The sequence below is a fragment of the Bos indicus x Bos taurus genome, chromosome 13 (assembly GCF_003369695.1).
Source record: "Bos indicus x Bos taurus breed Angus x Brahman F1 hybrid chromosome 13, Bos_hybrid_MaternalHap_v2.0, whole genome shotgun sequence".
In the NCBI taxonomy this organism is placed as follows: domain Eukaryota; kingdom Metazoa; phylum Chordata; class Mammalia; order Artiodactyla; family Bovidae; genus Bos; species Bos indicus x Bos taurus.
In genome coordinates this window covers 51082496-51110055 of record NC_040088.1, presented here as the reverse complement: position 1 = coordinate 51110055, position 27560 = coordinate 51082496, and the positions used below count along the sequence as shown (strand labels likewise).

At 39.3% G+C, this 27560-nt stretch overlaps 1 protein-coding gene across 1 annotated transcript in view; it reads left to right on the top strand.

The window, feature by feature from the left end:
* MRC1 (mannose receptor C-type 1) overlaps positions 1–27560 on the top strand; it is a 113879-nt gene that overhangs the window by 9033 nt on the left and 77286 nt on the right. The window contains exons 2-5 of the mRNA XM_027559833.1: positions 5165–5566; positions 9857–10030; positions 15453–15617; positions 22170–22283. Coding sequence (XP_027415634.1) covers positions 5165–5566; positions 9857–10030; positions 15453–15617; positions 22170–22283 — 855 coding nt within the window. The remainder of the gene's footprint in view (positions 1–5164; positions 5567–9856; positions 10031–15452; positions 15618–22169; positions 22284–27560) is intronic.

Sequence of the window (27560 nt, the reverse complement as noted above, 5' to 3'; positions counted from 1 at the left end):
TGGCTGGCTTCATCAATTCGGTAAATACATTTCTGATGTATAAGTACCATCTATTCTCATTTGTTCAGCTTTGCAATATTTCTGTTACAAAAACATAGTATAGACAACAAAAATTAAGTGTTTATCCAAATAAAACATTGGTCTGGTTCATAGTGACAAAAATGCCATAAGCTGTCTTTTGGTCAAGGTCTTGAATCACTTTCAGAGGAAGACAGATGACATTTTAAATCAGAGACATTGCACAGAGACAGTGATACAAGCAAAACTCACATGTTGATGCGTCAAGGAGAAGAATAACGTATGAACACAGGATCATAAAGCGATAATTTTACATTTCCTCTTATTGTCTGGCAGAAGCAATATCAAACTTGCACTGCTTCCTAGTGTCCAAGATACATAAAGGAAATAAGAACAGATAAGTTTGTATTGAAATAGAAGCTTTTCATTTGCAAGTACTTCTGTTATAAATATAAACATTTATAAATTGCTCTTTGGGAAAAATAAACTTTCAGGGTAAAAAGTCAAATGAAATAGATCCATCATCTTGAATCAAGCATTAAATAAGAGAAAGTACCTGGGTTAACAGTCAGGAGATGCTTCAAATTTAATAACTATTCCCTTATTCATTCAACAGATACTTGTTGAAGGCCTATTATGCTCTGAAAAGAGAGAATATGGTGATGGATTGGAAAGATAAGTCTTTCTACTCAGGGAATTTACATTCCAGTAGGGACACAGATAAAAAGTAAACAAAATTTTAAAAATATATATTTTAAAGTGGTTATTAATATTATATAGAAAATAAAAGATTAAAATTAGAGTTGTTAGCTCACTAAGGAGTTGGCAATTGAGTTGGAACCTTAATGAGTGTCTCAAGAAAAGGGAACTTGAAATATGGAGTCTGTAAAGTGAAAATGAGCTTCAAGTTTTTGAGAAACAGAAAGGCTTTGTGGCTGGGAGGTGGGGAGTGAGAACAAGGGTGGGAGGAGGTGAGAGTAGGAGCAGCTCCCCTGGATGGTGTCACATCTAGTGAGCTGTGACATGGAAACTGGAGGGTTTTGTTCCTGTGTATTCAGTGGTCCTCGTGAAGAGTTTACACTTGGGAAGAGATATGGTGAAAAACAAAATCTCTTCCATCCTGGAAAACCTCTCCCCAAAAGAAAAAGAAAAAATAATTTTATTATTGAATAAGTATTCAAGCAGAATGTGACATGTATTGGCAATCTACTAAAGAGACTGCAGAAACAGAGAAATTTGACCCTTTTATATGGCCAAGTAGAAATATTTCATGGCATCAAGTAGATTTTGCAGTCTGGGGTCAGGTGACATGTTAAGACTGTCTCACCCAGGAAACTGGGAGATCAGGCATTATTGCTAATGATTCCATTTCGAACAGAGGAAAATCAGAGCAAGACCATGGTGGCTTGGTCCGGGGTATGGTAGTGGAAATGCAGAGAAAAGACTGGCTTAGGGAATATGTATTAGTTGGGTTCTCCAGAGAAACAGAACCAATAGAATATGTATGTATGGTTCCACCTCTGCCTCTCTCTCTGTCTATGTACCTATCTCTCTACCTATCCTCTATCAATATTTTTTGGGAGAGATTTATTTTAAGGAATTGCCTCATGCACTTGTGGATGCTGACAAGTCCAACATCTACAGGAGTGGGTTGGCATGTTGGTAGCTCAAGAAAGAGTGGATATTGCAGTTCAGGTCCAAAGATAGTCTAGAGAGAGAATTTCCACTTCTGTGGGTGACCTCAGCCTGTTTTCTCTGAAGGTCTTCAGCTGATTAGATGGGGCCCACCCACAGTATGGGGTATAATCTGCTTTACTAAAAGTCTACTGATTTAAATGTTAATCTTCTAGAACTAGAACAAAAAACAAAAAACTTCCGCAAACAACCTTCAGAGCAACATCCAGACAGGTGTTTGACCAATAAGTTTGATCCTATGGCCCAGCCAATTTGACACATAAAAGTAACCATTGTGGTACATTTTTGAAGAGAGCCAACAGATTATAATTTTGTCCTAGAAAGTGAAAGAAAGCTGAGAATCTAGATGGCTCCTAGGTCTTTGGCTTGTAGATCTAGATGGATGATGGTGCCATTAATAAAAAAGAATATTGGATGTTGCCATGATAGTTAAAGTTAAAGATGGAACTACAGATGAAAATTAAATACATGAAGTAAAACTCAAGGAAGTATAAAAACCTCTGAAAGAGGAATTCTATTCTTGCATAAAGACTTCTAAAGACCTTACTTTAAATGGCTGGTTACCAGCTGGTTGGTTGACTGAATTTAGACAGTAAGTGTTGGCCACTCAACAATACGATCAAATGACTGAAGTAGAAGGTGGAAGATAGATTCCGTCAGGATGGTACTAAGCAAAACTATGTGTAATGTGGAAGAGAAGTCTAGAGAAGAAAGCAATAGGTGCAATGGCCAACACAAATTAAATGTAAAGGTCAGTATAGATGAGTCTACAAATATCTATGGCGATTTCATAGTTCAGTACCCTTTTAGCCAGATATAAATTTTTGTATGATACATTATCCATTTAAAGAACATTTTATCTTCCTATTTCCTGGGTTTTACTGTGAGTAAAACACAATATTATTAAAATTTTAATTGTATTACCAATGCACAAAGTTACTTGTGTTGCCACACAAAGATCAAACTTGGGAAGGACTTCGGTTAGATGGGAGGAGATTGCGTTGACACTGCATGTTCTGTTGACAGACGCCAACTCCAAATATGCCAACAGAAGCAGATGTTCTGAATTCAGGCTCTAGTGAGTCCCGATTCCAAGAAGTGGAACCAGCAGACATGCGGAACCCAGCCAAGGAATCTAGGCAGAGGTTCAAAGTAGCTCCGAATTAGGAACCCAGGCAAGACAGAGGCGGGAGGTCTCTACCAAGTGTAGACAAGAGCAGATATGGCAAGAGAACATAATCTTTTGAGGCAAAGATCCATTATGACCTCAAAGTTGATGGTCCAAGACTGATCTCAGAGTGTGAGTGTTGCCAAGCCCACAGGGGTGTTGAGGACAGTAAATAGAATTTGGCTTGTGAAAGTGCTTTGTAAACAGCAAAGGGCTCTCTTAGTGATACTATGATTATTTGATAGTTTCACTGGGATGACCTGATTAAAATCGGGGTTAGCTGATGTAAACTATTGTATAGAGGATGGATAAACAATAGATCCTGCTATATAGCAGAGGGAACTATATTCAATATTCTGGGTTAAACCATAATGGGAAAGAATGTAAAAAAGACTATATGTATGTATAACTGAATCACTTTGTTGTAGCAGAAATTAACACAACATTGTAAATCTATTTGTTGTTCAGTTGCTAAGTTATGTCTCACTCTTTGTGATCCCATGGACTGCAGCATGCTAGGCTTCCCTATAAATCAACTTATACTTCAATGAATGAAAAAAATAAAGTTGAAATCAAATGTAAAAAAAATAACAAGCTCATTTAGCCAAACCCTCAAACATCTGTAATACTATACTAGCTCACTTTGAAAGAAGCTCTTAAGTAGAAGGAATTTACTTAAACTTCACAAAAAGTGTTTAATTTATATCTGTGCCCCCCAAATAGTTAGTTCCTTTCATTTGTCTATTAAAAAATAGACAAAAAAGAAAACCTTTAAATGATCAAACTTGAATTCAATTGTGATTTAAAGGATAAAAATGTGCTTACTAGCTCCTTTTATTCTTTTCTTTTTTGGCAAGAGGAAGTTGAGTTTTGCCAGATAGCAGCTATGTCCTACAAGAATAAACCATGTATACATATTTATTTAAAGTACCAACCCCAAATTGCAAGCATAAAAAAACACTGTTATTGGTAAAGTTTCTCTTATAAATATTACCTTAAACAATATAAAAACGTAATGTACTCAACCTTTACTGCAAACTTCACAAATTATTACACTTTTCAAATGCATTTTGTATCATTTTTTAATACAAAGGTCAAGTTGAATATGCCAATGAAATGACAGATACTAGATGTCTGAGGTGCCAACTGTTGGATGGGAAACAAAACAGAAAAGCTCTCTAGTTGCCCAGACCAGGGCTACCCAGCAGACTGTTAGCTCACAGATTTGCTGGCCATTAAATGAAGGTAAAAATTCCTAAAATAAAATTGTTTTTCTAGACACAGGAAACTTTCCCAGTGTTAGAATAATTGTGTATCAGTTCAGTTCAGTTCAGTCGCTCTATAGGTTTCATCTATCTCAAAGAGGCTAAGGGTAGTCAGACTTCAAAATTCTGTTCTAGGACAAAGAAATATTTAATTTTATACTTTATTGTATTTATCTCCAAATTTGTTTTTCTCAGATCAGTGTTATTTCTTCTTCTATTACCTTTTATGTTTGTGCCTGCTTGTATTCGTGCTTAGTCGTGTCCAACTCTTTGCAACCCCATGAACTGTAGCCTGCCAGGCTCCTCTGTCCATGGAATTCTCCAGGCAAGAATATTGGAGTGGGTTGCCATTTCCTCCTTATGGGGATCTTCCCGACCCAGGGATTGAACCCGTGTCTCTTCATCTCCTGCATTGGCAGGCAGATTCTTCACCACTGTGCCACCTGGGAAGCCCCCTTTTATGTTTGCTGCTGCCGCTGCTGCTGCTGCTGCTAAGTCGCTTCAGTCGTGGCCGACTCTGTGCGACCCCAAGCATTTGAGCCTTTTCATAAGGTTCCTTGTCCAAACTAGGACATTTTGAAGATTTCCAGTTAATTACTGGCAGCTGGCAGCCATGTACTCCTGACAGAGGACCCTCAACCCAGTCTTTCCAGCTTCAGGGACCTTTCTGGAGGAGCTGAGTTGGCCCAGGCAGAGTCAGTTTCATCCTTTTTCCTGTGATCATAGGTCTTTAAGGGAAATGGAAAAATTGAGAACTTATTTTTCTTTAACTTTTTATTTTATAACTAATAAACACTGTTGTGATAGTTTCAGGTGGACAGCAAAAGGACTCAGCCACACATATACATGTATCCATTCTCTCCCAACCCCCACCCCCAGGCTGCCATATAACGTTGAGCAGAGTTCCCTGTGCTGTATAGTAGGTCCTTGTTATCTATTTAACATAAAGAACTTTTGAACTAAAATATTGCCTTTATCCTATGTATCCACTTAAACACCCTTTCTCTTTTTTTAACAGACACTAGGCCATTTTTAATATACAATGAAGATCACAAGCGTTGCGTGGAAGCATTAAGTCCCAGTGCAGTCCAAACTGCAGTTTGCGACCCGAACAATGAAGCTCAGAAATTCCGATGGGTGTCTGAATCCCAGATCATGAGCGTTGCACTGAAATTATGCTTAGGGGTACCATCAAAAACTGATTGGGTTCCTGTCACTCTGTATGCCTGTGACTCTAGGAGTGAATTTCAGAAATGGGAGTGCAAAAATGACACGCTCTTAGGAATCAAGGGAGAAGATTTATTTTTTAACTATGGCAACAGACAAGAAAAGAACATTATGCTTTACAAGGGATCGGGTTTATGGAGCAGATGGAAGATTTATGGAACCACTGATGATCTGTGCTCTAGAGGCTATGAAGGTAAGAAGCTTGGAATTTTTTTTCTTTTGTCTTTCTGTCCATTATTTCTCATCCTCTTATTTGAGAACTAATTCAAGAAAATAAGCATATTCTTGTTCAGTCTGTACTAGAAATATTGATTACTTTTGAATTTGGAATGATTGTGTGTTCTGTGAGTGAATAAATGCAGTTAAAAAGTCCTGAGTGATACTTAGCTATTTGTAATTAATGGGAAGACATTTCTTTTAACTTTTGCTAAAATTTTTCCTAACAACTATTATTGTTTTTGGAAATTACTTTTCACTGTCATCTTTAATTCAGAGTTCTGGATTTAATACTGTGTGATTGTCATGATAAATGAATTTAACCAAATGTTTCTTTTCCTTTGGTTTAAGTCATCTCTAAATAAATGATCTATGGAAACACATTTTTTAATAACTCAGATTGCATAAAATCTTGACATTGACAGTTTGGGTTTCTAAATGTTTCTAATTTATTTGTTACCTTATGAGTATTTAGAAACATTATATAATAATCAGAAAATTAGCAAAGCTGAGGCATTGGCTTGTAAATTAACCTTTAGCATGTTTAGTCTGCTATTTTAGGAAGTGATAGCACCAGTGGACAGAAAATGACTTTATATGTAGTTGGTTCCTTTAGCTCTTCAAGGTGAAATAAAATCAGAGTATCTAGTCTTCTCTTGCTGCTGCTAAGTCACATCAGTCGTGTCCGACTCTGTGCGACCCCAAGGACTGCAGCCTACCAGGCTCCTCCGTCCATGGGATTTTCCAGGCAAGAGTACTGGAGTGGGTCGCCAGTGCTAGGCCAAATTTCATTTTCTGGCAGCTGCACAGAAAAAAAAAAAAAAAAAGAACTTGAAATCCTTTACAAAGGCCTCTTGAGTCAGACGATGATGTAGCCACATTCTAGGATGGGTCATTTGGTTATTGTATAGTGCTATCTAGAACATCCTCAAGGTCAGAGAAAGAGTTTGCCTTTTGGGACAAGAGATTAACCTGTTTCCAAAGTTACTATGTTACTGAGGCTGCAAAGTTTGGTTGAACTTGTCTGATGGCAGCTATGCAGAGCATCAGAGTTCAGCTCTTTGCAAGATGATGATTTATCAGCTTTCCATTTTCCTTCTATGTTCTATAAAGAGAAAAACAAAGTAGGAATTAAAGAAGAGTGAGGAGGAGGGCTCAGAAAAAAGTTATCCTGAGGAATATGTAGATTTAGAAATTATGTGAGAGACAACCAAAGTAGCATAGCATTTCAAGAGAAAGTTGAGGGAAAGTTGTAGGGCAGGACAAAGGTGAACGAAATGTTGACCGAGTCAAATTCCACAGATAGGACAATACTTCTAATTGAGGAATTCAACACAAGGAAGTTTGGTGCTAAAAGATGGGAATTCTCATTTTATTTTAAAAGATATCACTGAAGTTCTACAATCCCCTTCCCACTCCCTGCCCACACTTTCTGATATTCTGTTTGCTTTCAGAAAAATATGCATAGGATTTAAGACAGTGGTTCTCAAATTTTAACGTGATTAAGAAACATCTGGAGAACTTGTTAAAAATACAGATCCCAAGATTTCAAATTTCAAGATTTCAAATCCCAGATCACTAGATTTCAAATGAGCATACTGGGGGAAGGGCCTAGGGATCTGTTGAATGATTTTTATGAACACCTGGGTGGTTGGATGCAAATAGTCCCTTGACCACATACTCCCTAACTCTCTCCCAGTACTTAAGGTATTCCTGCTAGATGATCTAGCCTTTCAGAGAGATCTTGGAATCCATTCATTGGAATATATGTTAGAAGTAAAGACAAGGCAGAGAGGATGTATGGAGATTCTTTGTCTCTCTAAAAAAGATTTGGGGAGGAATACTGTCTGAGACCAAAGATTTAATTTTGAGTAATAGAATTAGATTTTGTAGATTTGAAAGCATCTGAGGATTGTCTGGAAGAGTGGACCACAAGAGGAAGAAGCAATGAGTGCTGTGTCATGAGTTGTTCTTGAAGTTGGTCTCATCAGTGCTTTGTTTAATCAATCAAGTTAGGGACTAGTGGACGACACTGTGCTTCTACTGCAGGGAGCGTGGGTTCAATCCCTGGTCAGGGAACTGAGATCAGCATGCCCTGTGGTGTGGCCAAAATTGTTAACAAAATAAATAAATACATTGAATTAGTCCTTAAAAAGCCATTTTTGATTGGGATTTATAAGTTGAGCTCTAAAAATTCCTTGGCTGCTTTAATAAGCAGTGAGACTAGCCCTAGGTAGTCTTTATCAGGTTTGCTGCTGCTGCTGCTGCTAAGTTGCTTCAGTCATGTCCGACTCTGTGCGACTCCATAGACAGCAGCCCACCAGGCTCCCCCGTCCCTGGGATTCTCCAGGCAAGAACACTGGAGTGGGTTGCCATTTCCTTCTCCAATGCATGAAAGTGAAAAGTGAAAGTGAAGTCGCTCAGTCGTGTCCGACTCTTTGCGACCGGTAAGAGTACTGGAGTAGGGTGCCATTGCCTTCTCCATTATCAGGTTTACTTCATACAAAAGAACAATGGCATAATTATTACAAATTCAACATATTTTTATACAATCTGTGATTTAGAAAAATAGTCCTATAACTTAGTGGAACCAAATTTAGAATCACATTTTAAGCTTATTAACAGCTAGGTGGCTCAGATGGTAAGACGTCTGCCTACAATGCAGGAGACCCAGATTCAGTCCCTGGGTCGGGAAGATCCCCTGGAGAAGGAAATGGCAACCCACTCCAGTACTCTTGCCTGGAGAATCCCATGGATGGAGGAGCCTGGTGGGCTACAGTCCATGGGGTCGCAAAGAGTTGGACACGACTGAATGGCTTCACTTTCACTTTTCAATTGGGAAAAAAGTAATTTTGAGGGAATTTAAAATAAACCTAGCTTTTAAGGTAGACTGGATAAGTATGAATAAAGGAAAAGGAAAAGAGGTAAGTAAGGAAAAGAGGGAAATAAGTAAGTCATTTATTTTTGTCATGCTCTTTATGTACATTGGGATTCCCTGATAGCTCAGTTGGTAAAGAATCTGCCTGCAATGCAGGAGATCCTGGTTCAATTCCTGGGTTGGGAAGATCTGCTGGAGAAGGGATAGGCTACCCACTCCAGTATTCTTGGGCTTCCCTTGTGGTTCAGCTGGTGAAGAATTCGCCTGCAACATGGGAGACCTGGCTTCGATCCCTGGGTTGGGAAGATCCCCTGGAGAAGGGGAAGGCTCCCCACTCCATATTCTGGCCTGGAGAATTCCATGGACTGTGTAGTCCATGGGGTCACAAACAGTTGGACACGACCGAGTGGCTTTCACTTCACTTTACTTATGTACATTAGGTGCCATGCTATGTGCTTTACAACTGTTATATTATCTAAATAACTTTCAAGATGTCTTTAAAGAATTTTTTAAAGTCATAGATCTATGAAACAATTAGGAAAAAAGTATTCTTATCTAGAAAAAATTCTGAATATCAACTAGTCACAAGCGACTAAATATTTCAGTATAGAAATTATCTCCCAGAGATAATCTGAACGTACTGGAGAATTTAGCTACATGGGTGGTTTGGTTCTTAATGGAGATGTGACCTTCTCTAATCCTTTTGGCTTAAGCCAAACCATAATCCACAATGGTTCTATATTTGTTTCAACTTCCTTTTCTAAGTAAACCTAGAGCTTCTCATTTTGATCTGTTTGGACTCTTTTTTTTTTTTTGAAAAAGACAGATATTGATGACAGATAGTATCTAATGGTTTTGAGTGCTTTTTTCCATGATGTGAATCAGAGATTTATATGAGAATTCCTACCCTTTCTTGGCCATTGTTGAGGGACTCAAGTGGAGTGTGTCTTGGTAGGAGTGGTTGGAGGGGACTGAAGTTTTGACTGTGTGTTTGGGTTCCATGGTTATAAGGTTATTTTTCAATCTAGAGATTCAATAATTCTCCAACTTCAACCAAGAGGAAGGATAGCCTTTTCTTTATTTGGAGGAAAGGCAGAAGTCAAAGTTGGCAGTAGAGCTGACTACTTTTGGCTTGCGAGAGCAAAGAGGAAAACCTATTGCCAAAGACAGCGGAACAGAAGCGGTACTAGAGTTGTTCCTGAGGACACACTGCTGTATGAGCAAAAGACAGGGGTCGAGAGGGAATGGAAATACAGGGGAATTCCCTGTGTGGGGCATGAGGTGTCATCAGAAGAGTAAGACCGGTTCTTGCAGTAACCTTCTGATTGGGAAGTCAGTGTTCAGGAAATTCACATCATTTCTAAGTGCAAGTCGGTGTGTCTCTTCTAGCCATGTACACACTCCTGGGCAATGCCAACGGGGCAACCTGTGCGTTTCCATTCAAGTTTGAAAACACGTGGTACGGGGAGTGCACAAAGGCTGGACGATCCGACGGCTGGCTGTGGTGTGGAACTACTACGGATTATGACACGGATAGGCTCTTTGGATATTGCCCATTGAAGTGTAAGTAACTTTAAGACAATTTTGGCATATTTAATATGGCAACCTAGTGATAAAACCTTGTGTATTTTTTTCCTTTTTTCCTTTATGTGATTTCTCATTTATTATCTCAGATCATACACCAGCACAACCCTGTACAGATGTCACTGTCCCCATTTTCTCATGGAGAGAGCGATCTGTATTGGTTAAAGACCACAACTCACATCTTCTGACTCTTATCCCTGGGTTGCATCAAATGACCCCTTTATTTTCACTAAATACTTCTTCTCTTCACATTCCACTGTTACTGTCAGTTATTTTCTAAGACTTTAAGGCAAATTATATGGTATATGATATAGTATATACTTAATACCAGAGGTGGTCATCCCGTTTTCCAACCCCCCCAATGGTTTACCTTTACTAAACTATAGATCAAAAATAAAATTTAAGCAATGCTACAGCATGAAGTTTGATAGAGAGAGAGATGTTAGGGATGCCTGAATTTTGTGTCAGTGTAATGAAAAGGGTTCCTTACTGTGAAAATGATAGTAATGCTACTCTTCTTAAATTCAGTTTAAAAAGAGTTATCATTTAATTTAACATAGTTTCAATGGAAGTGAGTTATGTCTATGCTTGAAGGGGTTCTAAAATGAAAATATTAGTCTTATTGGAATGATGCAAAATAACTTATTTTGTTATATTGATAGGAGGGGCCATCAAAATGCTTGGTGTACTTTCCATGCTCAAGAATCTGTTAAGAAGCAGGGCAGCAGGAGTTCCCTGGTAGTCCAATGGTTAAGACTCTATGCTTCCACTGCAGGGGGCATGGGGTTCTGTTCTTGGTTGGGGAACTAAGATTCCACATATGACACCATTCAGCCAAAAAACAAAAAAAGAAAGCAGGGTAGCAGATTTTGGGTGGGATGGAGGAGGACATTTGTGTTGGAAGGCAGAGAGAGGGGTAAAAAATGCAGAGAAACAAGAGTTCTTTGCTTCCCTTTCCATTATACCTCTTGCTGCCAGCTGCTCTCATCCTTTCCTTCCCCCTGAACTTCTTATTCTTGCTAATTCAGATTCTATGGAATCAGAGCTCCTGTTTTCTGCTCTCCTGCCAAGGGCTGGGTGCAGGGGCAGAGCCTCAGAGGCAGTCTGGGGTGTTGTGAGACCATCTGCATGGCAAGAGTGTTGCTTACCACTAAACTTTCAGGACTACACATCCACCTACCATCACAGTATTCCAAGGATTATTGTGGAAAAAAAAAAAAAAAAAAAAACAGTCCAGTTTACAAAAGTATCTTAGTTTGTAAAGCCAAAACTCAAGAGTCATGTTTATTTACCTCTTTTTTGATTTTTAATTCCTAAAAATCACACTAAAAATTAATTTGATTTCTCAGCCCCTTAGATTACTGCAATTCCCGTCTGGGTACAGTCCCTCTCTTCTGGTTGAGCACACACAAAACCTCACAGTCTTCCTGTGTTCATAGTGGAACCACTCTCCCATTCTTGGGTGAGGTAAATTCATTTCTCTTTTATGATAACCTTTATTTATTTAATTTTTTTTAAAGATATTTTTACATGGACCATTTTTTTAAAGTCTTTGTTGAATTTGTTACAATATTGCTTCTGTTTTACATTTTGATTTTTTTTTGGCTACAAAGCATGTGGGATCTTAGCTTCCCTATCAGAGATTGAACCCACACTCCCTGCATTGGAAGACAAATATTTTAACCACTGTATTCCCAAGGAACTCCCCTATAACTAAAGGTTTGATTCCCATGAAAGTTGATTGATGTCTGATCTCTGTATTAGAAGATTTGCTGTCTGAAAACTAAATTTAACCTTTTTCCTCCCATAAGATAAAGCAGTATTTGTTTTCCAGTTATGGAGGAGCATCTTTGTCCTGGACTTTGCGGGAATAGTATTTTCTAAATCTGTTATCATGTAGTGTCTTGGGGCTACAGATCTCCTGGGTCCAGCTCAACATCTTACACTTCCACGGTGCTGACAGATGTGTTGTTGGTTGCATGTATGATTTAATGAATCATTAAGTGGAAGACAAATGGTGAGCCAGTAATCATTAAAAAAAAAACACACAAAAAGTGAAAACTCACCACCCTGGCTAGACGTGCATTGGAGGGATAAACTGAGTATCTTCTAGAATAAATTTTTAGTCTCATTGATTCCAATTTATGTCTTAAAGCAAACTGTATATTTTTTCCAGTTAACTATAAAAGAGAAATTACTGTAGAAATTTAAAACACTTTTGACTTCAGCATGCATTATGATTTTAAAGAACCTTTTATACAATTTATGCCTTTCGTAAAGAGTTTTGCAGTTTCCCAAACTATTTCATCGTCCTTGCTTTGTGTTTCTTTCAAAAGAGCATTTTATTTTATGTTGGCTGTCAACTAGCAGATTCAATCCAGGAAGATGAGGTCCCAGCTATTGACCTAGTGACATTTTGTATATGCTCTTCATTGTCCTTTTTATTGTTTATGGTAATGTTTTCCTTCTATTTAGACATTTATTTTCAAGTATCAGGGCAACAGGAAAAGGAAAAGCCCCCTTTCTCTCAGTTCCTCATAGCTTGCAATTTTAGCTCTCAGTATCTGTTGTGCTGGTTTACTGTGGGAATTTGTACAATTTGGGGAGATAGAGGGTCAGCAAACCTATGCATTCATTGAGAAATAAGTTTTAGTTCTTTGATTTAAAATGAAAAACATTCTTTCTTTAAATGAAGAGAAAAGTCTTGTATTTTTTCTTTGTTCATTTATATCCCTTTTCTTCATTCCTAGATGAGAAATCATCCCCCCCCCTTTTTTTTATTTTTCTTTTTTATTTTTTTTTAAATTTTATTTTATTTTTAAACTTTAAATAATTGTATTAGTTTTGCCAAATATCGAAATGAATCTGCCACAGGTATACATGTGTTCCCCATCCTGAACCCTCCTCCCTCCTCCCTCCCCATACCATCCCTCTGGGTCGTCCCAGTGCACTAGCCCCAAGCATCCAGTATCGTGCATCGAACCTGGACTGGCAACTCGTTTCTTACATGATATTTTACATGTTTCAATGTCATTCTCCCAAATCTTCCCACCCTCTCCCTCTCCCACAGAGTCCATAAGACTGTTCTATACATCAGTGTCTCTTTTGCTGTCTCGTACACCGGGTTATTGTTACCATCTTTCTAAATTCCATATATATGCGTTAGTATACTGTATTTATGTTTTTCCTTCTGGCTTACTTCACTTATATTTCACACTTTCTACCACAATACAAGCCAAACCTCCAAGTTTCTAAAAATATTTATTTAAAATAGCTTCCTCTTCAAATAAACCTCAAATCAGTCTCGTTTGAATCATCTCACTTACATGGAGAAAATTCCAATTACACATTAAACTAGTAAGATCTCAAATTACATTAAATTAAATTTAACATTACTAACTCAAATTTATTTTTATATAAAAATATAATGATTTTATAGTTAAAACACCTTAGAAATGTCTCTGCTGTTGCCCAGATGAACTGTTGACATATTTATCTTCCTCTTTAGTGTTTCATGGACCTTAAATTTCATATCATACTGTGTGGTAAGTGTATGAAAAAGGTCACTTCCTTGTCAGATACAAAGAATTGCAATTATATGCATATATAAAGTGTAGTATATATGTGTATATAGAGAGTAAGCTATATGCATATATAGTGTAGACTGTATGCGATATATGATGTTGGCTATATGCGTATGAATGGAGAAGGCAATGGCACCCCACTCCAGTACTCTTGCCTGGAAAATCCCATGGATGGAGGAGCCTGGTGGGCTGCATTCCATGGGGTCGCTGAGGGTCACACACAACTGAGCGACTTTACTTTCACTTTTCACTTTCCACTTTCCTGCATTGGAGAAGGAAATGGCAACCCACTCCAGTGTTCTTGCCTGGAGAATCCCAGGGATGGGGGAGCCTGGTGGGCTGCCATCTATGGGGTTGCACAGAGTCAGACACGACTGAAGTGACTTAGCAGCAGCATATGCATATGCATATGAATACTATAGGCTCTATACACATGGCCAACTGTCCAGTTTCTTAGCAAATTGAATACTTCTCAGAAAATCTGAGAAGTAACATAATTTTTCTCTCTTCCTTACAAATAAATGAAAGGGTTATGACTTCACATGACTTGTAAGTAGAATTTTATATTACTAAAAAGACAAAAGAAAAGTTTTTATAACACAAAGCACAGAAAGATATTTCAATTGTTGACTCATTTCCCAATCATCTTATATGCAAAATGCTATCAGTAATGCTTATTCATCTATATTATTGGCCTTTCATAGAATATTGCCAAGTTTATAGAATATATTGGGAAGTGTAAAGTAGCAAAGGAAAAAAATAAGGTAAAAATTTAAAAATTATTTTTACTCTGAAGGAAAAAAAATAATGATAAGCTATTACTGAGAGGTACCAACATGTAATATTCTGCTTTCCTTGTAGCTCAGTTGGTAAAGAATCTGCCGGTAATGCAGGAGACCGGGTTCAATTCCTGGGTCAGGAATATCCCCTGGAGAAGGAAATGTCAACCCACTCCAGTGTTCTTGCCTGGAGAATCCCATGGACAGAGGAGCCTAGTGGGCTACAGTCCATGGGGTCTCAAGAGTTGGACACAACTTAGCGACTAAACCACCACAATGTGTAATATATTCTAGAGATTAGAAAATGAGACTCCAGAAGCTATTGCTTTAATTAAAGATCAAATCACGAGTGAGTGACAGAGCCTGGAGGCAAGTTCTGCTCAGTCTGTGGAATCCGTGGCCTTTGCTTGTAATGCCTGTGTCTTTGGTCTAAAAAGACCAAACTAGAAAGTGCAGGTGACATATACATTGACACAAGAAGACATATTTATTTTCTCTTCTCTTTCTTGTTTTTCTAGATTAAGGAAGTTGGGTTGTTATCTCTATTCTTTTTTTTTTTTTAAAGAACCACACATTTGTTTGGCTACACCGCATCTTAGTTGAGGCATGCCGGATCTAGTTCCTGACCAGGGGTTGAACCCGACCGAGTTCAAGTCCCTTGCTCTGAAAGTGAGTCCCTTAGCCACCAGATCACCAGGGAAGTCCCTGTTACCACTGTTCTTAATCTTTGTATTTGCCTCACTTCTCAACTCATCTGATCTCTAGCATCCTAATGGAAAAACAGACAAATATCTTTCCTTTCTTTCTTGAGGCACATGAAAGAAATGCAATGTGGTGGATCTTTGGAAAATTCCCCATCTTGATTTCAGGAGTCAAGACAATTTCATAGTCACTTTAAACCTAAGTAAAAGAAAGAATTAAAGGAAAAGAAATACAATGTTTTAGGCATTAGTACTACCAAGATTGTTTCAAAAATATTGTTCCCTGAAAATCCTTTCCCTGGGTAATGTAATCAATTCCTTTTGGCTTCTTTTGCAGTTGAAGGCAGTGAAAGCTTATGGACTAAGGATCCATTGACCAGCATTTACTATCAGATAAATTCCAAAGCTGCTTTAACTTGGCACCAGGCGAGGAAGAGCTGCCAACAACAGGATGCCGAACTCTTGAGCATCACAGAGATACATGAGCAGACATACCTGACAGGTAATGATGTGAAATGAAAACAAAGTTGTGAGGTCATGATTGTTGTCTTTCTATGTGTGCATGCATGCTCAGTTGCTCAGTTGTGTCCAACTCTTTGCAACCCCATGGACTGCCAGACTCCTCTGTCCTTGGAATTTTCCAGGCAAGAATACTGGTGTGGGTTGCAGTTTAACTTAAAAGCAGATAGCACAAATAATTATAGATATCATGATCGAGTCAGTCCTAAAGAGATGGTGCAGGAGGCATGACAAATGTGAAACCTGTAAAAGACACCTGAAGTGACAAATAGGTTTTGTCTCATGACCCAACTTTTTAAAATTTGTTTATTTTTTAATTGAAGGATAATTGCTTTACATAATTTTGTTGCTCTCTGTCAAACCTCGACATGAATCAGCCATAGGTGTACATATGTCCCCTCCCTCTTGAACGTAGCCAACTTTCTTCTATTAGTTGTGACAGTGTCTGGAACCTGTGCTGAGAAGGATTCTGAAGATTAATCTGGGCTCAGAGTAGAAGATGCCACGATCAATTAGCAATGTTTTAGACACAAGACATGGGTGCCAGACAGGTCAGGTATTCTAGGTGTAGCCTCAAGTCAGTGGTTTTCCATTAGCATTGAAGAATTTACTCCCACCACAAACAGGGACAAGAGCTGGGTTTTTTTTTTTTTTTTTGACCTCCTAGCTCTCAAATTCCCAGACTACTGGTTTTCAGGTCTTACTGTTTCTACAATTTTTTTTTTTAAGCATTGGTTTATATGTGAAAATGAAAAGAATTAGTGTTTGCTTGAGATGAGAAGTTCTGTTTTAACTTCTGTAATCCACACTCGGGGAACAGAGAGATCAGGACCAGAAATAAGTATGAGATTAAGAGCATCCCCCATTTCCTGCTCTAGAGTCTCTCCTCCCATTCACCTTGACCCTGCTTCTAGCTTAATCTATCTCTGTTCTGGTCACCACCATGTTGAAAAAACCCTTAGTGGCTTCTCATTTCTTATCAAATAATTAACAACACATCTTTGCCTGACTTCCAAGGGCTGTCACCTGTCCACTGAGTGCTGCTCCCCATTGTGCTTTTCACAGTCTTGACAGAAGAAAAGTTTTGGGTTTCTCATCTAATGTCTCATACTTTCTCACCTCCACATCTGTTTCCATGGCATTTTTTGTATCTGGGATTCCCCACATGTTATCCAGTTGAAAGGCAATCTTCTCCCTTTGTGTCTGCATTTCTCTTATTTGTCTACCAGTTTTATAAAAGTTACTTATATATGTTCTACTTCCCCTAATATTCATTTGTTTTAAATTCATTCATCATTCTACAAGGTGGTATCTGTGCATGGAGCACTGTTCTAGGTCTTAGGACATAATGATACCAAAGCCAGTCATATCCTGTCCACGTGGAGCTTAAAGTTCAATGGGGAAAACACATAAACAAGAAAACAAACAAATAAATACAAATTATCATTAAATGCCACAGAGAGAGCAAACTGAATGCTGTGTAGAAAAAGGATTGGAGGGGCAGACGGCTGAAAGTGAGGGATCTCTTGTGACTAGGTATGTCCCCACCCCCAGAGAGATTCACAGCAGAACCTTCCAAGGAAGACAGTATTGAAGAATATTTGCTAACTGACAAATGAGGATGCAACACAAGAAAAGCAATTATTTATAAATTCAGCCTCACATTTGGACCAGTGGTCAGTTTATGGCAAGAAGACAATGGTTCTTAAGTGTGAAGTTGCTTATCCATCACTAGGGAACTTTGTTAAAGTGAAGCTGCCTGGGTGCACACCCCCAGAGAATATAGATTAGTAGGTGTAATGTGGGAGCCCAGGAATCTGCATATGATCAATTTTCCAGGTGATTCTGGGGCAAGTGGATGAGGACCACACTTGGTAAAACACTATATTCAGTACCCGCTGTGTCAAAAACGCCTACTGATTCCATCTGCCTGGACAGCAGGCAGCAGAGCTCAGAGGTGTAGGGCACAGACTTAGGAGCCTGACTGCCTGAGCCCCTGATCTGTGAAGCTGGGGGATCTTGGGGGTAATACCTGAGGCTTCTATGCTGCAGTGATATCATCTGTTAAGGGAGAAAGTGTGTGTTACCTGGTATGGGGGACAGAGTTGTCCCCAGCCTTACCTCATTATCTAGGACTTTGCTTTCTCCAACTCTTTTTGGATGATATCTCCATCAAGTGAAACACATTTCTCCTATAAGTTACTATTTTTAAACTGAATTTCAAGATGCTGGTTGCATCCTATTTTAGGTAGAAAAAAATGTAACATGCGTTATATTTTAGTACAACTTTGTGAAATATACAAGGCATTATTAGGAAAGATTTTTCTGCTTCTTGCCCATTTCTGAGGACTAAATCATGAAAACTGGCTCCACTGTAATGAAAGCTTTATTGCAATAGTTAGGCGCCAAGTACAACTTTGAAAACACCAAGTATAACATTTTTCCTAGTAGTGTAACTGCAGCCGCCATTTTCTTTCCGGCGTTATTAAGGAAACTGAAGACAGAAAAGCGCTGTGACCTCACCGGGGTGTTGTCCTGGTCTGTGTTGGTCTTTGGGGCCTTTGTATGTAGTGTTGGGACAAAGTACAGAGGGATTAATGTTTATAACCATGTATCAAGATAAGGAGAAGAGGAAAACAGACAGAGATAGATGAAATTTATGTAGATGATGAAGGAAGAGAAATGATGAGCTGACAATCCTGGTGTGATGTGTGCTGGCTTGCATGGGTGAGAGAAAACTCTATCAGTTGAAATGGTTTCACTTGGCTTTTTTTTTTTTTTAATGGGTCTGTTTGTGTGTTGTGTTATCTTGACTCTTCTGAGTTTTGCTTGTTTTCTGGCTTTCCAGAAGCGAAGGGACAGAGCACAGGTTACTTTTGGACTCTCTTTCCAGCTGCCTAGAGCAAAGGGGCCACGTGGGCAGGACAGCATCACTGCCCCAGCCCTCCGCTCGCTTCCACATTTCTGGCTCCAGCTCTGCTATCAGGCGCTGGCTGCAGGAAATGCTTCCCTAATCAGCAAGGGCTATTATTGTGTCCTCAGGGGAGCAAACAAGCCCAAAGAGATTTCGAGGCAGAGTTCACCTCAGATACTTAGCTGAATCTCACCCAAGCCTCTGGAATTTCAGTCAGCAAATTTGAATTGAAATCCGGGTAAGAATGACTTCTCCAATGAGATGTGTAGCATCTCCTGCCTTTTCTTTTCTTTCTTTCTTTTTTTTTTTTTTTTTTTAGTCATACTGCACAGCATCTTAGTTCCCTGACAAAAGATCAAACCCATGCCTCTGCATTGGAAGCACTTTGTACCACCAGGGAAGTCCCTCCTGTTTTCCTTAAGTTAGAAATACCAAGCATGAGGAGACAAAAGGAGTCTAAGGGAGAATTTAAAAATTAATACAGACTTTTGTTTTTCTGGAAAGAAGGTATTCATGACATTTGGAATTTATTGGCATAAATTGGCGAAGACTCTAGAAAATGAAGGTGTGAGTAGGAGATTGTCATTCATTCCATTCTGGGAAGTAGATCACTAAAATTTTTTAAAAGCCACAAATACAATAGTTATACTTTTAAAATAAAATATGATTTATTTTATGTGAGAATTTTTAAGAGTAAATTTCATTTGACACAAAGGTATAAGCCTCTTTAATGACTCTGAAATCAAATCAGCTATTATTTATTAAACAGCTTTTGTGTGTCAGACACAGCTTTATTTCTAAAGCTGATGCTAAAACTGGTAAATAAGAATTACTGTCTTCACTTTATAGACAAAGTAACAGAAGGAGGGATGAGTTAAGCATTTTGCCTTATCCCAGATGTTCAGAAAATAACTGAATTGGAATTCAGCTCTGTCTTTCCATTACACTCTGCCCAGGTCTCACTCACAAAATAAGCAAAGATCTGATGGTCCCCAATGCATGAAGGAGAATTCTTAATTTAGATGTCAACAGCCCCTTGTTCTAGAAAATTCATTCTAGTAAACTGGCAATCTGATTTCACATTATCTGCTGAAGGCAATGGCACCCCACTCCAGTACTCTTGCCTGGAAAATCCCATGGACGGAGGAGCCTGGTGGGCTGCAGTCCATGGGGTCACTAAGAGTCGGACATGACTGAGCGACTTCCCTTTCACTTTTCACTTTCATGCATTGGAGAAGGACATGGCAACCCACTCCAGTGTTCTTGCCTGGAGAATCCCAGGGATGGGGGAGCCTGGTGGGCTTCCATCTATGGGGTCGCACAGAGTCAGACACGACTGAAGCAACTTAGCAGCAGCAGCAGCTGGGTTAACGGCTTCTGCCCAGCAGCCAATTCTTACATCACCCATCGTCACTTCATTGTTTCTTCTACTTCTGCCCTCAAAAATGTTGGGACACTCAATTAAATCTTCAGTTCTTGAAACTGATTTATAACTATGTATGTGCACAAATAGGATTTGCAGAACTGAAATAAGGTACAGGAAGTGAAATTGGCTTGTTTACTCTGATTGTTTTTGCCAGTTTCCTATGGTGGAGGCTGGAGAACACATTGGACCACAGTATAGAAAAGAAAAATATGGTGTAATATTGGACATTACTATGTCTTATAACTAAGTTTAAAAGTAGGTATTAACCATTTCAGACAATGCATGCATAATAATTAAACATTAAAAAGTTTAGCATGTGGAATTGATGCTTTGTGTAATAATACTAAAAACATTTGGTAATCTTTTTTATGAAATTACAAACACATTAGAGAAAAAATTGTGGAAGATACTCATCAGGTTTAAGTGACATATTTAATACAGAGTTTGAAATTTGTCAGTTGCACTTTTTGTCAACTCTAATTCAGCGTGGAGTGGTGGTTGTAGTTGCTAAGTCATGTCTGACTCTTTGCAATCCATGGACTGCAGCCTGACAGTCTCCTCTGTCCATGGGATTATCCAAGCAAGAACACTGGAGTGGGTTGCTGTTTCCTTCTCCAGGGGATCTTCCCGACTCAGGGATCGAACCCAAGTCTCCTGCATTGGCAGATGCATTCTTTACCACTGAGCCACTTCAGTTCAGTTCAGTTTAGTCACTCAGTTGTGTCTGACTCTTTGCGACCCCATGAATCACAGCATGCCAGGTCTCCCTGTACATCACCAACTCCTGGAGTTCATTCAAACTCATGTCCATCAAGTCCATGATGCCATCCATCCATCTCATCCTCTGTCGTCCCCTTTTCCTCCTGCCCCCAATCCCTCCCAGCATCAGAGTCTTTTCCAATGAGTCAACACTTCGCATGAGGTGGCCAAAGTACTGGAGTTTCAGCTTTAGCATCATTCCTTCCAAAGAACTCCCAGGGCTGATCTCCTTCAGAATGGACTGGTTGGATCTCCTTGCAGTCCAAGGGACGCTCAAGAGAGTCTTCTCCAACACCACAGTTCAAAAGCATCAATTCCTCGGTGTTCAGATTTCTTCACAGTCCAACTCTCACATCCATACATGACCACTGGAAAAACCATAGCCTTGACTAGACGGACCTTTGTTGGCAAAGTAATGTCTCTGCTTTTCAATATGCTATCATTAACTCTTTAATCAACTAAAAAGAATATATAGAGAACAACAGATCTAATTTTTTTTAAGTTATAAGTAATAAAAGGTTAGAGTTTTTTAACATAGGAGGGCTGAGGTCCATGTTGCTTCTGTTTTGTTCTTTATTCCATCTCAAGCCAAGCACAGACTTTGAAACATTGTAATTAGGATTTATTAACTGCCTAAATGGGCTTCCCAGTGGCTCAATGGTAAAGAATCTGCCTGCAATGCAGGAGATGCAGGAGACCCAGGTTTGGTACCTGGATTGGGAAGATCCCCTGGAGGAGGGCATGGCAACTCACTCCAGTATCTTGCCTAGAGAATCCCATGGACAGAGGAGTCTACAGTCCATGGGGTCACAAGAGTCGGACAGGACTGAAGCAAGTAAGCACGTATGGGCAACTACCTAAATAAAACATTGTTTGTAGGAGAACAAGCACATAGTGTTTAGATTTTAATCATCATCTTCATGAGGAAAAAATTGATTTTTAAAAATATCAATAAAAGATTCTGAGAGTAAGTTCTGAAATATGAGGGCAGGGTAACAAGAGTGATGGATTGAAATGTGTATTCAGCTTCTCATGATAGGAAATGCTGACTTTTATACAAAATCAATCTTATTTTTTCTCTAAAATGTACTAAACATGTTTTGGTTTGAAGATAGTCTGAGAGAGTCTTCTCCAAATTAAAAGCATGTTCACATGATCCTGTAATAGTCATCAACATGATGGGGGCTGAGGCCTGGTCATATCTGAGTTAGACTCCCAACAAGGACATTCCTTGCTTATCTATGTTCTTAACTTAGATGTTACCAGTGGAGGTAACAGTTGTACTTGCTTTTAGGTTGTTAGGCTACTCAGAGGAGATTTGCAAGACATGATTTTCATGACTTCTCTCTAATACATTTTGATTCAAGTACTTAATTCTGAATTTTATTTCACCATCTTTTCTGAGTGACAGTTTTTGTTTTGCTTCTGTCTTATAGGTTTAACCAATTCTCTGACTTCAGGACTCTGGATTGGACTAAACAGTCTAAATTTCAACAGTGGATGGCAGTGGAGTGGGGGCAGTCCGTTCCGATATTTGAACTGGTTACCAGGTAGGATTAAGCTTGTCTGATTTAATCGGTGGGATTAAGCTGGTTGAATTCATATACATTTAATTTATCTTGGTACCTTGGAGATCTCCATCAGCTCACATGTAGATCACGAAGGGCATAATTGGGAGACTTCATCAAATGCAGTCCATTTCTTACCTTGCTTAGAAACCTGCCAGCTAGATTCGAATACACTAAAATTATAAGGATATTCCAGCTTTCTGGGAAAAGGACTTGTCTGGAAGGATTATTGCACAAATCAATAGAGGACTCAAAAGTATATATTCTCAGAGTATCCTTGATTCTCTAGGTATTATATTCAAATATTTTATTTTATATTTATGAGATATTTATATAATATATAATGCTACATATTATATTCAAAGATTTTATGCATATTTATTTGCATATACACACACTATGGATTTAAGAAATTTAAATTATTTTGGGCTGGAGAATTTCTCATTATCTTGAGCCATGAGATATTTGCCATATTTCTGTCATCGTGATCATGATCTGAAAGTCTACACTAACATCATTTTCTCCTGTTTTTAATCAAATAGAGTTGGATTAAAAATAATTACAGCCACAGGTTGTAATATTCCATACTAGCATTATCATTCATGAACAATTTTGTTAACAATTTGTAGTTTAGTTGTCAAAAAACACAGGGGACAATCAAGCCTGCAATAGCTTTCCAGTTTTTTGAAGGCCAGAGAAGGCTCTGAACTAATTTCTTCATTGTCATGACACAGAGGTTCAGTTCAGTTCAGTTGCTCAGTCATGTCTGACTCTTTGTGACCCCATGGACTGCAGCATGCCAGGCTTCCATGTCCATCAACAACTCCTGAAGTTTACTCAAACTCATGTCCATTGAGTTGGTGATGCCATCCAACCTTCTCATCTTCTGTCATCCCCTTCTCCTCTCACCTTCATTCTTTCCCAGCATCAGGGTCTTTTCAAATGAGTCAGTTCTTCCCATCAGGAGGCCAAAGTATTGGAGTTTCAGCTTCAGCATCAGTCCTTTCAATGAATATTCAGGACTGATTTCCTTTAGGATGGACTGGTTTGATCTCCTTGCTGTCCAAGAAGACTCTCAGGAGACTGGTTTGATCTCCTTGCTGTCCAAGAAGACTCTCAAGAGTCTTCTCCAACACCATAGTTCAAAAGCATCAATTCTTTGGCGCTCAGCTTTTCTTACAGTTCAACTCTCACATCCATACATGACTACTGGGAAAACCATAGCTTTGACAGAGAGATAACAGAATATAAAAGGAGACTAAATGATAAAGATGCAACTACATATACAGCAATTATTCTGAGAAAACAAAGGACCAGTGATGACAAAAAGTCTTCCATCTTATCCACCAATACCAACCCTTGTTAGTCACTTCCGGAGGCAGTGGTCCTCAGCCTTTTTGACACCAGGGACTGGTTTTGTGGAAGACAGTTCTCTCATGGACCAAGAAGGAGGAGTGATGGTTTGGGGGTCATTCAAGAACATTACATTTATTGTGAACTTTACTTCTGTTGTTATTATATTAGCACCACCTCAGATCAGCAGGCATTAGATCCCCGAAGTTGGGGATCCCCTGAGGCATTCTCTACCGAGTATGATTCTAAACTCCCAACCCACACTCCATCCTGTACTAATCTTGATTTATTAGGAAAGCATGCAGGAAAGGATTAGTGATGTCTGCAGTAGGTGTGGGAAAGGATGGGTCATGTCTATTTATCATTTCTGTGATGGAAAATACTGGTGTGGTGTTTTTTCATATGATCAGAGTTCTTTTTAAAGCCATTGAATGATTTTTGCTTTTGGCTTAGAGGATTAAACTCTCCACTTTCTATGTTATAGTCTTATGATATTGAAAAGAAAAAAAAAAGCTTTGAAATAAGTAGGTGATATTTGGAATATGCTAAAACGTGAGAGGGGATTTTTTAGAGGAGACATGTTGATTTAAACATTAGATTTTACTCTGCAATTTGATTTTCAAAGTATTGCTTCAGTGCACGATGGTCACAAGTCTGTCATTAGCATTAGCTCTGCTCTCCTCTGGATATGGGAAGTAAGCGTTGCTGCAGGGGAATATAAGATGTGCTTTTTTATGAGTGAGAATTTGATTTGTCTGCCTTCTGACTCAGTCAAGTTAAATTGGAGACTTCCAGTTGACTCAGTCAGATGATTGGATAATAATTATTTATTGGAGGATTAGAGTTTATTCTTTGCTGCTTAATTGTTATAGATTGTTAGATCATTTTATTACTCAGTTTGAAGTGACAGTTATTGTTAGATTTAACCATTTGCATTCTAAGAGTTCAGTGAGAAAATTGAGGGGTTAACTTCGGTGAAAGTGAGGAATAAAATTGGAATACTAATGAGAAAAGAGATATCCTTTCTTACTAAATCAAATTCCTGAGAAGTAGGTTTGAGATCAAATCAACTTCTGAAATGAGAGTTTCTTCAAACAAAAATTAGAAACCTTGTGGGATATTAGAAGTGGTTAATTGTATAAACTGTTTAATCAGCATTCAGTTTAGTACTTCCAAAGTAATACATCTATTAAAGTGCATCTACTTTTTTTTTTTAAGTGCATCTACATTTTAAGTAACAATATTTTATACAAATGACATGGAAGTGTGAATGCAAATAAGTAACTATAGTAACCATTTAAGACAAATAATTGATATATTAAAGTTGGTATTGGTGTTCTATTGGTAAATAGCTATATCACTATGATTTAATAGTTATATATTAGTTAAGTACTACTAGCTGTGAAATATTGTTTCTTGAAAGTTTCTTTCTAGTACTGGTACCTTATCTCTTAGTTCAGTTATAGTGGAAGTTTGGCCATAAAACCAATACATTTAAAAAGGTTTATCCTTATCACTAACAGTTTTTTCTTTCTGTGCTATTCAAGCAACTTCCAAACACTTTTGACAAAGGTTTTATGGAGCAGGTAATGTGATTCCATCTTGCAGGAAGGGAAAGTGTGGCCCAGACCCAGTTTGTATACATGTCAGAAGTGACCAAGCAGAGTCATAAAGAAAGTGTGACTCATCATCCTGTCTTCTCTTGGGAGCTGCAGCTAGCTTTTCCAGTCCTGGTTTTAAAATCATATATTAAAGTGATAGAAAAGCATGAGAAATGTGGGTATTGATCCTTGTATCAAGTGCATTCGCCAAGCTGACTTGACCTGGTGTTTTAATCATTTTCTAGTAAGCAATGGGATGAGAGGTTAGCTGTTAAAAATATTCTTCAATAGGCTGAGTTTAAAATCTTGAGAGAGAGTCTGAGCTCTTGGGAATACTTTGTCAGCATTTAGGGTGGCATATTACTACTTCTAGGCTTCCCTAGAAGTAGTTGGCTTAGCTAAAGAATCCACCTGCATTGCAGAGTTACAGGAGATGCAGGCTTGATCCCTGGGTGGGTAAGATCCCCTTAAGGAGGGTGTGGCAACCCACTACAGTGTTCTTGCCTGGAGAATCCCACGGACAGAGGAGCCTGATGGGCTACAGTCCATGGGGTCACAAAGAGATGGACATGACTGAAGCAACTGAACACACATTGCTACTTCTAGCAGCTCTTCCTGTAAGTGCATGCAGAGAAGCGCAGCCCTTAGCACAGCAGCCATTGCTGCGCGTTATTACTCTGTAGTCTGTAACCAGGCAACAGGTCCTGCTCAGCCATTGGTCAGTGCCTCAGTGGAATCTTCCCACAAGCAACCAACCATCAAGAAAGGACAGTTAGTGAGGAGATTCAGACAACAGTGGAGTGGTGGTCTGAGGTGGATCGTGGTCTTCTCCCTTGAGACCCTTCAGCTCACTTAGCCTTGGGCCAGAGGGCTGGGGGCTGTGTCTTGCTGGGCTCCAGAGCCCCCACCAAGGCCAGCCACTAGCCTTGGACTGGGCCTTGAGGCAGTGGCGAACCTCTCCCCGTTACTGCCTCTGTGACCTCGTGGTGGTGGCAGTCTGCCTGGGTCACAGTCTGTGGGACCTGGTCTCCCCTCTTTGGGTGGCCTGAGGAGCCTGAGGGCCAGTTGGGCTGGATACCTAGCTCCCTTCAGAGATGACAGCTGGGCAGAGTCAGGGGACCTGGTCCTGAGGGAGCCATCAACTGAGCTCTGCCTCTGCTTAGCCAGGACTGGGACCTTGGAGAGTCAAAGTTGTGCCTTTTTTATCAGGACAGAGAATAACATTCGTTTGGTACAGATTTGCTTCCCTGATGGCTCAGACAGTAAAGAACCTGCCTGCAATGCAAGACATGGGGGTTCAATCGCTGGGTCGGAGATCCCTTGCCTGAGAATCCCACAGACAGAGGAGCCTGGGGGGGTACAGTTCATGGGGTTACAAAGAGTTGGACATGACTGATGGACTAAGTGGGGACTTCAGTAACTTTGGGGTTCTTGGGGGCACGAGACACCTATCCTCTTACACGGTCCTACAGTAAACAATTCTCTGTTCCAAACTCCAATGTTTTTTAGAATTGTTTGTCCTCCCTGTGCATCGGGGCACATGGACTTGCATTTTTGGTGACATTCTTCTCTTTTTCTCCTATTGCCATCTTTCCTGCCTCTTCTTTCTAACTAGAAAAATTTCCCATGTCTCTAAGCTGGTCCTCACAGTTAGCTTGACTTAGGTTTTTGGGAGGGTATTGACTATGTAGAATATGGCTAGTTTGAAATATTGTGTTAGTTCAGTTGCTCAGTCGTATCCAACTCTTTGCGACCCCATGGACTGCAGCATGCCAGGCTTCCCTGTCCATCACCAACTCCTGGAGTTTACTCAAACTCATGTCCATTTAGTCGGTGATCCCATCCAACCATCTCATCCTCTGTCGTCCCCTTCTCCTCCTGCCCTCAATCTTTCCCAGCATTGGGGTCTTTTCAAATGAGTCAGTTCTTCTCACCAGGTGGCCAAAGTATTGGAGTTTCACCTTCAGCATCAGTCCTTCCAATGAATATTCAGGACTGATTCCCTTTAGGATGGACAGGTTGGATCTCCCTGCAGTCCAAGGGACTCTCAAGAATCTTCTCCAACACCACAGTTCACAAGCATCAGTTCTTTGGCACTCAACTTAAAAGCCCAACTCTCACATCCATACATGACTACTGAAAAAACCATAGCTTTGACTAGATGGACCTTTGTTGGCAAAGTAATATCTCTGCTTTTTAATATGCTGTCTAGGTTGGTCATAACTTTCCTTCCAAGGAACAAGCGTCTTTTAATTTCCTGGCTGCAGTCACCATCTGCAGTGATTTTGGAGCCCCAAAAAAGTAG